Source organism: Harpia harpyja, chromosome 23 (genome assembly GCF_026419915.1).
Source record: "Harpia harpyja isolate bHarHar1 chromosome 23, bHarHar1 primary haplotype, whole genome shotgun sequence".
Taxonomy (NCBI): Eukaryota; Metazoa; Chordata; class Aves; order Accipitriformes; family Accipitridae; genus Harpia; species Harpia harpyja.
Window position 1 is genome coordinate 10,140,861 of NC_068962.1, and position 14,274 is coordinate 10,155,134.

The window sequence follows — 14,274 nt, forward strand, 5'->3', positions numbered from 1 at the left end:
CAGAACAATTTTAAAGAGGGAAATAATGAATTTTAATAAAAAGAATTTTTATGAAATAACTGCATGGAGACCAGTCTAGGTTTAAAAGGAGGCTGACATTTCATTTTCCAGGGTAATAGTCCCTCTTGAAAAAGAATCATCCATGTGTTCGCTTTATTATTTTACTGACACCTAATATAGTTTTGGAAAAGGATATGCTCCAAAGTTTGAAACGGGGAGCAGCTTTGTTTTGAGATTGCATACCACAGTGTAAGACAGTCCACCTCCACATAAAACTTAACAAGGCTTTGTTCTAGACTAGCACATATATACAAGGTAATAGTATTAATCCTATAACTTTTACCATATTAAATGCTTCAAGCTCATTCATTCTGTGCTTGTATTTTTCGTAGTAATCCATTATACAGCTGTCTGGGAGCTGCAAGGGATTAAAAAAAGAAAAGATATCAGAGTTTTTCTAGTTACATTTTCAAGAGAACTTTAAAATGAAATATTTTTTTTCCTAATTGAAAGTCACACTACAAAATGAAATCCATGTTTTGTTTTTGAAATTAGCACTTTCCTAAGGTTTACAATAATTTTCCAATAGCAGTTTCTCAGTTCTCATTTACAGTAGCTGTTCTTCAGACGGCATTTTGCACTGACATGAAATACTGAGATACATTCATTATTCAGAAAGCTCTAGCCATTCTTAAATGAGTATTACACAGTAAAGTGGAGATAACATTCTCATTTCCCTTCCCATATATCTTAGCCCCTCCTCACCCCCGGCCCCAAGAGATTTATTTAAATAGTTGAGGAGTGGATTCTGGTGTGAGAGTTACATGCTTCAGTCAGGACTTCTGGATGGTATTTCACATTACAAAACCTCCTATCAGATTCTGGAAATACTACTTTGTTTCACTGTGCTGCCTAAAGATATCCATCTTTAAAATAAAATTTTCTCTATTTACTTTGAACTACTACATGTTCTCCTCTTCTTTTCCCAGCCACCTGATGCAACATTGCCAGCACTGCCACTATGACTGTAAATGCTGCGATATGAGGCTGAATTTGATACGAAGGCAGCTCAAGAACTCAACTAAGTCGAATACCCCTTCCCTTTTCAGCCCTTAGCGCCCAGTGCACCACAGCAGGTAGCTAGAGCTATGACCATAACTGCTCTTCACAAAGCGTGCTCTCTCTAGGGCAGCCAGACCACACCATATTCCAGTTTTTAAGGGTCATGATGTCTCTGCTCTTCTGCTGCCCACAGTCCTGGCCACTAAACAAGACGGTCGAGCTGGCCACTTAAGGAACCTGTCAGAGGAGTGGGAAGTAGGGTTGCAATGTTACTGGTGATGGAGGCTGCTGGAGAGAGCGGAGCTGAAAGAGCCTGATCTACTTCTTCAGTACTGGGAGTCTGCAGTATGGCTACTCTGTGGTGGCTATGGAAAGAGCTAGTCCACAACCCAGCGGAAAAGTAACAGTACAGACGGACGTGTAGACGCGGCCCTAAGGGCCACGGTTTAGTGGTGGACTTGGCAGCGTTGGGTTTATGGTTGGACTCGATGATCTTAAAAGTCTTTTCCAACCTAAATGATTCTGCGGTTCTATAACAAAAGACTAGGAAAGCTGAAGTCTTTAATACACTTCTGCACACATTTATTAGTGTATTAGAGTCACCTGAGAGCATGTGGCTAATCCAGTTGCAAAGAAGTAAAATCTCAGCCTAAAACAGGGAAACAAACTAGAGAAAATTTTCAAAAATTGTAAGTTTTCAAATCATGTATGTATTATGAACTTCATCCTAGGACAGCCAAGAAGGGAATGAAGTGACCTCGGAACTATTACTCGTTGTCACTGAGAAGTTCTCAAAGATGGTATGTCAGATGGCTAGTGAATGTATGTCTTTTATTATAGAGCAGTCCGTTCAAATTCAATGCACTGAAAAAAAATGGAACAAATGAAGAATTTAAAAACACTGAAAGATAAGCAGATGAGTAATAGTCAACATGAAGTTGTCAAGAACAAATCACAACTCAGGCTACTTTGCTTGTAAGGAGGGTGCAATATTTCACGACAGTGAAATATGTAAGGTTGTCATATATTTTGATTTCAGCAAGATTTTTGACACCATTTCACACAACAATTTTACAAGCAAATTTAAGAAACAAGGTTTAGATAAAAGTATTATAAAGTGAGTGAAAACTGTTTGAATGACCATAACTGGAGAGTAGTTATTAATGAGCCTTTGAACAACTGAAAAGACCTGCTGACTGGAGGTCCATTACAAAATGCAATGTTTTCACTAAGAACTCAGACACCAAAACAGAAACCACATTAACCAAGTCTGTAAATGTGCAACAGGAAGGCATTGCTAGAACTTAAAATAATTTTCAGAAATTGGAGCATTGCTTAGAAAAGAAGTTTGAAATGCTGTACAGAAAAGCAGAAGGGACTACACTCAGGCAGAAATAATCAGCTGTTCAGGATGGGGAACACCAAATGACAGTCTGAGAGATATAGCAGATCACAAGCTGAGCGAGAGTCACAGTTGTGCTACTGCAAAAAAAGCAATCACCATTCTGTGATATGTATGGGAGAGCAGCCTGCAAAGCGCAGGAAGTAATCCTTCAACTCTGCTTTGCAGTGGCAAAGCTCGAGCCGGAATACTGCATCCATTTTTGGGCATCAGATTTCAAAGAAAGAAATGAACTGTCTGAAAAAGCCCTGAGAGAGAAAAGAGATCAGAGATCTAGAAAACAGGACCTATGAAGAAAGACTGAGAGAACTGGAACTGATCAGGCTAAATTAGAGAAAATTGAGAGTGGGCATAATAACAGTTTTTACAAGGGTATCACCAAGAAGCTGGGAACAGTTTGTTCACTGTGTCTACGGTGGATAGGATAAGAACTAATGGGCCTACATTGCAGCAAAAAAAATTCGGCCAAAAACTTGAAACTTTCTCTCTTTGAGGTTAATTAAGGACTGGGGAAGTTGTCAGCCTCCATTACAGGAAACTTTAAGAAGATTTGACAAATATGTTTTCAGGAACGACACAAAATTCTAACTCTGCCTTAAGACAAGAGAATGGGTTAGAAAAAATTTTGTAGTCTTTCAGTCATATTTTCTTAATTTAGAAAGTACTTTTTCCCAACTACAGAGGCAGTTTGAGTGGCTGATCTGGCATTACTGACATGGACTAGCAGGACTTTTTTGGTCTTGTTGCTATTTTATTTCCAGTAAAGCTGTGCAAATATCTGAGGGTTTTTTTTTTTTTTCTCCTCCCCTCTAAAGAGTCAAACTAACTGAAACATATCAGTCATGAGATAAACAAAATGGTTTATTTAACCTCTGCCCTATAAGCTTTTCGTTTCAACTGAGAATTAAAAGGCGTTTAGTATAATGGATTTTTGAAATTACAGGCTATTTGGAATTAAAATACAAAGACCTGTATTTGTAAAAATGCAGTCATGAAACTTTTCTGCTTTTGCTTCCTTTACGTTCTCCATTTTTCAACATGAAGCATTCAAACTGAAAGAAAACAAGCTGTGAAATGTTTGGCAAATAAAAAGCTGGGTCAAAAATGTCTCTTGGATGTTGCCACGCTCGAGTACAGAGCTTTTCCACTCCCTCCTTGCTTGCTACACATTCCGACTGAGTGCATCCTGCTGTCACGGATAGATTAGCTACTATTCCAAACTGTGCCTCAGTTAAAAGTTTGGTGAGTGAACCAATTCAATGCAACAGCCCAGCTGGAAAAGAGAGAAATTGTCCACCAAAAAGCATTGATAGAAAAGGGCATGAAAAGGGTAACTGGTAGCTAGCTATGTGGTCAATTTATTGCAAGGAAGCTAAAACCCAGATAACACTGACTTTGTCTGAAACTGCAACAGCTTGCCACCGGGCTTCAGTTCTTAAAAGGCACCCAAGACAATCTTCAGCTATCCTTCCAAGGTGAAGTAGGAGTAAAGTATTGCTTGCATTTTCAGGAACAGACCTGTACTTACACATGCAAAGTGAGCCCCATTTAGCCACTGGAGTTGTCCATGCAACTGTTCTCTATGCAGGGTTGCCACACATTTGTGTATCCCGAAAAAATTCTTTAAGTATGTGCACTGAACGTTTTTCTTACACGTTGATACTACAAACTTATGGCCTGAGTGAAAATGCACGAAAAAACCCAAATACATATATCATGCACTTGTCTTAATAATGATTCTGCACTCAAAGACCTAGCTTATGCTGCTGATATTCAATTAACCTTCAATACATACAGAGAGGTTTTGGTCAGTATTTCTTTGCTGATTTAGCTGCAATGTCTCCTGGTCTTTATCAGGTGGTGAACAAAAGCACCTCGTCTCTTTGCACTGTGATGGTGGTGCATGCTTTCTTTTAAACTGATTTCTTTGAGGATTGGTGCGGTCACTCCAATAGCTGAAACAACCAAGAGGAACCAGAGGGCGGCAAGGTCTCCACGGACCCAGTTACAACTATACTATATGCTGGAGGTGGCACCAAAACTGTACCATAGGCCAGACTCATCTGCTGTGAACACTGGGAGACTCAACAGAGCCCTGAGAGCACGTGAGATACCGCGCCCGAGTTCGACTGCAATCCCACAAACACGCCGACTGAGCATGGGCTGAAAGGAAAACTGAAATTCAGGCACAAGGTGTGTGACAATTCGTGATACCATGCTTCACAATTCTCCAGAGAGTATTTTTTCAGAGTTGTGTCTTTCCCTAGACTGGGAGTATTTTGGCTGAATGAAAGTCTCTTTTTTACTGTCCAACGCTGCACACACCCTGCAGAGGAGAGACAGAGCCTAAGGATACGGTTCCACCGTCTGTTTAAACAGATGTAATTCCTCTTTGCTGCCTCAAAGGGACTGCTTTCCCCTGCACTGACTGCACATTTCCATGTTTCCTCTTTCTTCTTGTACCAGCATTATCATGAACGCTAGCACGAGTACAAGAAAGCAGTAAGGCAACCCTTTGAGAAGTGTCTTAGATCAGTTCAAAACACTTGGGAGACCATACCATACGGCAATTTTTTACAATTTTCCCATGACTATGGTAGTTAAAAATAATGTAATGTAATGTAATGTAATGTAATATAGTGTAAAATAATGTAAAACAGATAATGCAATTACTGAGAAACTTAAGTTTATTTAGAACTTTGTTTAAAATGCATTTCAAATGAATGCAATCTGTATTACTTATAATTATATCTAATTGAAATAAAAGTCACATCTCTGAAGATTCCTTGTCAGACTAAAATGCTATGCTACCATAATTGGCATAGTATTTTGTGTGTTTGAAAAACAATTATACTTGAAAACAGCATTATGCACATATACTTTGTAGGCTGTAATACAAGTGTTACCTGAGCCTTCATTCAATATTTCCCTAAGTAACAAATGAACCAGGAAATCTGTGAGCTGAAAATCTTTCTGTCCAAGAAAACAATTAAGTCAACTCTTCAACAATTGTAAAATGTATTAAGTGTGTAAATTCATTTAGTGCCTTCATTTTTTTGACTGTTTAGACTCAGTTAACTGCCGTGTTAGAATTCATGGGAAAGTGGAGAGTATAGTTTTGGCTTTGGCTCCATGTTTGCCTAGCAGCTGTACACAATAAAAAGCATCAAAATTAGAAATAATCTTAGCAAAGACCAACCACTTTGAGGTATTCACTATCATTTAAAGATATCGACACTGAATTTTGTGTGGGATAGACATTAAGATTATAAGAAATCTCAGGTTAAAATTCCCTCTCTCCCAATTTCCACAAAAATTCTCCTTTTTAGTTCCCAGTGTAGTTGTACATACTCAGGTTAGTTCATGTCTTAATGTATTATACAGTTCCACTACTGACAGTTCCCCAGTCTTAATTATGTGGTTTCTCAACACTTTTTAAAACAACAGTAAAATTAAGCCACAGTGAGATTCTTATACTTCCCTTCATTTGCAAACTGCATTTTACGATATCCCACTAGTCATTGCTGAGGAGATATTACAGGTCAAGGGACACTCTATGGTAAGCTAAGAGAAGCGCATCTCCATTTACCCAATGTCCTCTTCCCTGCCTCATTGAAGTAGGTTGTTGTAAAGAATTGTCCTGTACAAAACACTGGCCAAAACGATGGCTGCATTTTTTCTCATTCAGCACATTGATCATTGGTTCACATTATCTCAGCATTCAAATTTTCAAGCAAGCATGGAAACAGGCTGCACTACGTGATCAACAGAAGCTCAGAAAGATCCGGTGCAGATCCCACAGGACACACGGCACAACCTTATTGCATCCCCAGTTACAAGGCGTATCTTTTTCAGTTTCACCCTGGGATGACATCCTATAAGCAATGTAGCTTGGGAGGATTAAAGTGGTGAGGGTTGTAACATACTAAGTCAAAGCGGGCATTTTATTAACTTCATAACAGAACACAGTGCAATGATGTTTTTAAAAGACACTGACAAATGCCAAAGAAGGGGGGAAGGTGCTCTTAAATATTTTGTCAGAGCAGAAGAGCCAGTCACACTCTTTTCACAGTAGCAGCAGTGTTGTCTACCATAATAACATTTCACTTCCAAGAAAGTAGCTTCTTTCAATGCAACTTAGCTGACAGAAATAAAAGAAAAAAGAAAAAAAAAAGAAAAAAAGAGACCATCACAAAACCCACCAAGTTTTCAGAAAACGTTCTGGTGGCACTTAGCATTCTTCCAAGAAATCTACTTGAAAACAAAATTGGTTTAACCCACCAGTATCTCAAATAGCACACCACGCTAAAACTTAAATTATGAATTTGCCAGTGGTAATTCTCTAGTTAAGACTCAATTTTCAGAAACTGAGAAATATTACAGATGAGAAATTAACAACATATTAAGCCATTTGAATTTAGGAAGTAAAAGAAAACCATTTGGTTAAAGAGTTCATATCAGTCCTGAATTAAGCTTAGAAATTCTTCGCTCAACTAATCCTTTGGGATAGGTTTAGAGAATGCCACACTCCTTTGGTCAAAATTCTGTAAGGTCAGAAATCAGCAATTCATATGAAAAACTACTTTTGCTTGCAAAAATTTAAACATACAATCTGTATTAAAGGTGGAAAAAGTAAAGATCCGTCTATTACTTTAGAATGTTCTCACATGGCCGTGGAAACCTTATCAAGCATTTTCTAGGAAGGATGGAACTGCCCAAACACCTCGTTTTAAAAAAGTGCAGCTTTCTAAATACTGTAATGCAACTTATCCTGACAAGCTCCACAAAGACAGAGGCTTTTTATCTTGTCCCAGGCTCACCTGCTCATTGAATTACAACATAGCTTGTCAATGGTGTGTACGGAGCACAGTGTCTCTTAATTACATGGTTTAAAATTATGAAAAAACATGCGAAACATTCTGTTCAACATATTTTGACATAGTTGTGTTCAATGAATCAGAAGACCATTAGAACATCTGAAGCACAGCTGGTGTAGGACCAAACTAGGAAATATACGTGATAAATTGCAAAAGGCATTGTACGAGAAGCACAGATGTGGAAATGGGAAGGAATATCCTCAGAGCCTACTCACCATCACAGGAGTAGGACATGCTCGGGGACTAAAACCAGGACAGCTCATGACACAGGTTGGACTGAGAGCCAACGTGGGGGACAGGGCTTCCAGATGCATGTTCCTCAGAGGGACTACAAAGTCTGCAATTGCTCGAGAGATGTTTCCAAACATTTTCCCAGCCACTGACTGTGAAGTTATCTGCAACGTACATTTACCACTGCATTTTCACAATGCATTTACAGGACATCTGAGTCTCTCAGCAGGAGTCTTTGAAAGTCCCATCTTTAAGTTCTTGCCCTTGCAGTGCGTTAAGTAAAGTGTCCCCGTCTAATACTATAGGAATCTGAACAAAGCAAATTGGAACTATTTTTGCATTAATTTTAAGAAGAGCGCTATTATCGTATAAATAAATGCAAGCAAGCACAGCATAATTTACACCTGCTGAAAATTTATTCAGGACTGAGCCTAATACATTAAATATAGATTTAGCTAACATGAATAACTGCCTCATCTTAAAATGAGAAGACATCTCCTTATTCCATGCTCACTCTGCCATCTGAGCAGTTATAAAGAGGAAACATATTTAAAACTGCAGTTCTAATAAGTGATAAATTACTGAAATTCTCCAAGTGTAAACCCAGTTATTTTAAAAATTAACATATCCTTATTTTATTTTTAAAAAAACCCAACAGAATCCATTATTTTATTATCATCTTACAAAACTCAGACTTTTGACTTTATTTTTTACTTGATAGTTATAGCACTGAGAGATCACTCAGCTCAGCTATTTAGTTTTCAGGTTTTACATGTATGCTAATGCTACTGGTAGGTGCTTTCATCAACAAAGTGAAAGCAAAAAGTCACATATGCATGCTCTTGTGTTTTCTTAAAAAGTATCACTGTTTTAAAAAATCAGTACAACTATACGAAACATACACCAACTAGTCACACTAACTCTATATAAAGTTTCCAAAGACATAAGAAAAAAAAAATTGTCTGACAAAAAATAACCAATTAGTGAAAAAAAAATTGCATTTTCACACAAATTCAGATTTCAGTATTATCTACCAGTTTTACCACTCAAATAGTCTGGAGTTTGCAAAACCACAAAGTCAATGTAGCAAAGGGAAGTAATTTAGGAATTCCAGCAAAACTGAACTAGTAAGCCCAACGTATATCAGATACCTCTGGATTTATTTAATTATATTAAAAATGCAGACATAATTAATATAGGGAAAGGATTACTTTATAAATGAATGATATGTAATATTTTCAGAGATTCTTATAAAAATAAACCAAAATTATATAAAATTATTAATTATAAATAAACCTAAAAGTTTTGGTTATTGTAGAGAAAGCAAGCACTAACACGCTTATTTAATTAAAGGTACTTCTAAATACATAACCTTTGCAGAAAATACAGGATGATATGACATATTTAAATTTAGCTACATAGCTACATCAAGGCTTTGAAATATTTTGAGTCTAACATTGATAGACATATCAAATATCAAAGTTGTTTAAATTACTTCAGATGATAAATGAGCTTTTTACAGGACATGAGTTTCTCTTACCATGTTATTAATGTAAATGCTCCTGTGATGGGTACAGCGCCTCACAGAAGGGTCTAGTGCCCTTTACTGACCCACTAGCTGAGACCTGACAGCTGTAAATCTTTTTGGGATGCTCTACCTGAAGTACAGGATCAGAAAAAGACAAATGGGCAGCAGCTGTTTTTAAGAAGTCTGGTCAGCGTTAGAGCAAACAGGGATGGCAGGAACTAGGCATTAACCATCTGTTTATTGTTGCAGATCTCATCTCAGGTTGTTAGGTGGGGCAGCAGCCAAATAAATGACTTTTTCCAGGGGAAGAGCCCCAGCAACTTCAAGTTACGTGCAGGCACTAGACTGTTTGAAACCGAAATACACCGGTCACGGAGACTTGGAAGCTCAGTTAAACAAAACCAAGTAAATCTGCACCAACACACTCGCTGACAGGCACATAAGCTTCTCTTTATGTGTGAAAGCTTAAGGTGACCCTACCTCTGAAAATGCTATTGAATCTCCGCAGCCTATGCCTACATCTGAAAGGGTTAAGTGCTTTGTGAAGTATTTTGACTAAGACAAAGTAACTACCTTATATGCTATTAGCCCACAGCAGTAACTATAGCGTGAATAAAGCAGGAGATGAAATCAAAAAGTGACTAATAGCTTTTCTTTGCGGATGTGTCAGGAGTGTTTCCAGCCCTGCATATCTTCCTGCAATCGGATGTGGCATTAAATAGCATTCTCTCCTTATTCCCAGACCGCACTTCACATGAATCCTGGCCAGCTTCTCTTTGTTGTACAGCTCCACCCGCCGAGGCTCGCGCTCCCTGGCAGCAACGGATCCTAGCTGGGTCGTGCATCACAAAGTCTGCCAGACACGCATCCAGGCATTAGCCTTGTAACCACTTGCTCCCTTTAATCGCCTTAAAGCCAGGCCCCGTGAAAGATCTTTTGCTAATCTACCCCAAGAACTACGGGACAGCAGGCAGTTTAAGAACGTTTTGGGTTTTTTTTCTTCAAAGACTCTAGGAATACAAAAATACTTATACAAGGACTTTTTGCTGTGGCAGTGCCATTTGTAGCATTTACTGCCTTCAGCAGCAATCAAATGTATTAATGAAGAGGCTCGGTTTTAAATCCATCTGCAACGCAGCTACAAACAGAGCTGAAACATGTTCTGCTGGAGAGGAAGGAGTGATTGCTCTTGCTGTTTGAAAGAAGCAAGGCTAACAAGTGTAAGAGTGGCCAGCTCCTCTAGGAGAAAGAACAGGGATGAATGCTTCATTCTCTTACGTGAGTCCCACATCTATGTTAAATTAGGTAAACCAGTGAATAAAAGGGAAAAGAAATCTTCTCATAGAAAGAATTTCTGCCACATGTATGTGACACTGAGTGCTCTGCCTATACAACATGGAGTGTAGCTATGACAAAGAAAACAACCAGGAATAAAATATTGCCTTGGTGTGTATCCAGAACAATTACTAAGGCCCTGTGCAGGGCTCCATAGCCCACAAAGCAATTCCATTAGTTCTGAAGCTAGACACAATATAGCCATACCTGTGAAGCATCAAGCTCACACTACAAAAGACCTCTCTCTGCCCTCAGAAAATGAGAATACAGACATTCAGTAGTCATGGTGTATGTCTCCATTTTACTACTGAGGTGGAGAGATTTGTGAAAGGAATGATCCTGCACCAAAAGGCAGAAAAATATAGTTCATTTGCATCTCACTGTTTAATCTGGACTTGACAGGCTCTTCCACATTGAAAAGAAACACAATGGAGGAAATTATTTTTCCTAAGGTAATAGGAAACTTCAGTCCCTGAACAGTAACTTGTAACAATGAACGGCCCTAGGTGATTGATAAATGCTATTTTTTTTGTAGAAAAACTATTTTACTATTTTGTCTCACTAACACGCTTCTGATTGTCAATCTTTTCATAAAGGGTCTGGTTCTTATTCAAAAAAGTAAAGATCTTCATATCTATTTCATAAATGAAAGAGGCAGAGGGGCTTGTTCACATGAAGAATTGGCAGGATTAAAGAACTTATCTTTACTGAAAAACAATAGCAAAAATGAACTTACTGTTTGGATATTTATCCCTGATAAATCGAGCCTTCATCAGTTCTATATTTAGCAAAAGGCATACACTTACATAAATGAGTATCACGGCAGGTTAGGTGTCTTACGCCCTCGCTCCCTCTACCCTGCCTCCACAGTTGTCCAGACTCAAAAACGACTGACTGCGCTGCACCAGGGTTGCCCCTTGATTGGGAACGGAGACACTGGTGTGTACAAAGGCAGCAGTTCATCACGAACCACGCGTTTGGAAGGATGTTTATGTCCCACAGTCCAGATTCATCCGCAGTGATCAAAACCATCCATGACTTTACCATCTGTGCCAAGCTACCAAATCCTGGCAGTGACTCCTAAAAACTTAGTGCCACTGCCCCTCTACTTTTCAGTACACCTATTATCATGAAGAGATTAAAGTCTCTTCGATTTTCTGATAAGCACAGCAGAAGACCTGAGACTCGCTGTTTTCTGACTTCTTGTTTTTTAAAACATATTTTTGCACACATAAAGCAGACTCACATGCAAACTATTTTTCTCACAGTTCTCTATTTATATTACACAGTGTTACTCAGTTTTAGCTGTTTTTTTAACAGCACCTAAATAAATTTATGCATGAAGACAATGACTGCCTCTTTTTCTTGGCGAATGACAGGCACATTTTGGATTATTCCTGAAGTATCCTTCATATATGCTTACTCTTGCCTTATATTCTTCCCAAGACATCAGTTTTTGGCCACTGCCGGAGACAGAGTAGACATTCGGTCTATGCAGTACAGCTGCTCTTTTGTTCACTTTTAAAAACAGAGCTAGAAAACAAATTCTGCATAAATTTCTCTTTGATTTTTGTTGTCTTTGAGAGCAAATGTTTAGGCTTCATCACATTTTTAGCTATGTAAGTATTTTTCTTCTGAAGAGAGGAATTTAACACATTCTCCAATATTGTGTAGCTGGAGTGCTGACTCCACCATGAAAACTGCAGTGTCAGAACCACTGTTGAGGGAGCAGTAACAACTTTCCTCTCAGTAGTATCAAAATAGCATGGTTTTCTGCTGCTGCAGATTTCAACATAGCTGGGAAATAAAAAATAATATTGTTTAGATCAGCATAAAATTCAGTCTTAAGTATGCAGCCAGCTGTACATAAAAATGAGGAGAAATATAAACAAAAATGAGCATTTACTTGAATCAGGTCTTTAGCAACCACACAAACATGTGCAGCCTGAAGTAGTGTTGACAGACATCTTTCTCTCAGGGCAACTTGCATTTGTCCAGACCCTTTCTAGCAAAAGGCGGTGTGTCTAAAATCAGACATATTGACACAAAGTTTCTATGCTTACTGGATTTAAAGAAAGTGCATGCTGTTAGCGCCTATTTATACAGAAAAGCAAACAGGTAACTCAATTTGCAAACAGAATGACAAATAATCCTTTTAAAACACAGTGAACTTCAGGCATATGTCTTTTTTTTTAATGCTGTAAGCATGACTCCAATGTCATTTGCATTTACTTGTTTATTTGGCTTTGCATTTTTCTCCTAGTTCATGGTTTGATGTGCCTGGCAAATTTTAAGTGATTTGACATTTTGCCTACGGATTTTAAGCATTGCTTTACCAAAGACTACTCCAACTGCAACATTTACCTTAAATATCTTACATACTTACCACTCCTACTTTTTTCTTTGATTTGTACTACATTTTTTAATAATCAGCCTACTACTCTCCTGTGTCTCCATTGCACAACTTGTTCTCACAGAGTGGTTGTGATCTTCACACAGTCATATTCCATGCCTAATGCTATGTTGCCATCTGTTGACCAATTTAGCAGTTGTAGTACTAAGACAAGACATTCAAGAACATATAAAAATCTCTGGAAGATTTTTTAAGTTTAAATCTCAATTTTGTATTTTCTTCTTTATCTACAAAAGTTATTTAAAAATCTTAATATTTATCCCTAACATTTATTAATTTAAAGAAAAAAAGTATTGGGCCTTCCAAGATCTTCAAAGGCCTCTTAAGGAGACTGTCTAAAGGCTAAAATAAATTGGAAATACTTTGGGAACTAAATTGCAAGAGAAACATACTGCATGGATGGAATTGCCTATCATGCTATAATGTTACATTTTTCAGTTTCAAAAGGTGTCCAAAGGGATCAAGATAATATTGCTACAGAAAAAATGAAAATAAAAAGGGGTCAAAGTGTTTACTATGTGATTCATTATTCATGTTTTTTTGGATCACTTTCAGTATAAACTTAAGTACAGACGAAAAAGTAACATGTTTGTATAGGATAGTATTTCAGCTGGATTTAAAAGGGTGCAAGAGTTACTTTTATCAGGGTGTATAGTATTAGCACAGGCAAGAAGTTCTTCATGCCTGCTTCGCTCGGCATATGAAAAGTGTATTTACCTCTAAATGACAGCATGTATAAAATAGAGTATGTATTACATTTTTTTGCCTCAAAGGAGATTTGTAGGATTAACTTCAGAAATACTGGAAAGGCTTAAAAAAATTCTTATAATGAGCACCATGTATAAAAAAGGATTGGTTTTATATAAAGTCATTAGAATAAAGTAATTTTAAAACAAAATCTTTTAAAGAATTTATACATGGAAGTCTATTTCCAAAAAAACAAGAAAAAACCCAACCTTGATATTGTCTTTTTATGAATACATAAAAATAAGTATGGATTGGCTCTATTAATTTTAATTAAAAAGAGAATGCTTTGTATTTATACAGCAATATACAAACTGAATCAACTCAGTGGTTTAAACATTGCATTGTGGTGCTGACTTCAAGAACTTAACATAGATATAAGAATTTAATGCAGTCTCTGTTTAGTGACTCACCTTTGAATCATCCAGTTCCAGCTTTTTCAGAGACTTTCTGACATAATCTATGAAGGAGGATGATTTGGAGAAAATTTTCCCAACATGTCGATCACTGCAAATACAGCATTGAGATGCAGGCTTTTATACACCCAACCACAGAAATTTACACATTTTTAATTCAATTTTTAATTCAGGAGAAATAAATTAGTTGGACAGCTACTACTGTCAAGTTAGTAACAATTTTCCTTTTTCCCCCTTCTATTTAAAACAGAACAAGCTTGTTAATA

At 37.5% G+C, this 14,274-nt stretch overlaps 1 protein-coding gene across 9 annotated transcripts in view; it reads right to left on the bottom strand.

The window, feature by feature from the left end:
- The window catches only part of METTL25 (methyltransferase like 25), a 65,187-nt gene that overhangs the window by 2,182 nt on the left and 48,731 nt on the right, over nucleotides 1–14,274 (bottom strand). For 4 of the 9 annotated variants that reach the window (XM_052774293.1, XM_052774286.1, XM_052774285.1 and 1 more), the window contains 2 exons: nucleotides 14,006–14,099; nucleotides 344–418 (listed from right to left, as the gene is read on the bottom strand). In XM_052774293.1, the coding sequence (XP_052630253.1) occupies nucleotides 344–418; nucleotides 14,006–14,099 (169 nt within the window). Of the gene's footprint in view, nucleotides 1–338; nucleotides 419–7,556; nucleotides 7,882–9,048; nucleotides 9,231–9,259; nucleotides 10,338–11,268; nucleotides 12,233–13,250; nucleotides 13,323–14,005; nucleotides 14,100–14,274 lie in introns of those variants that run through there. The other 5 variants (XR_008233071.1, XM_052774287.1, XM_052774288.1 and 2 more) reach the window with 5 other exon arrangements.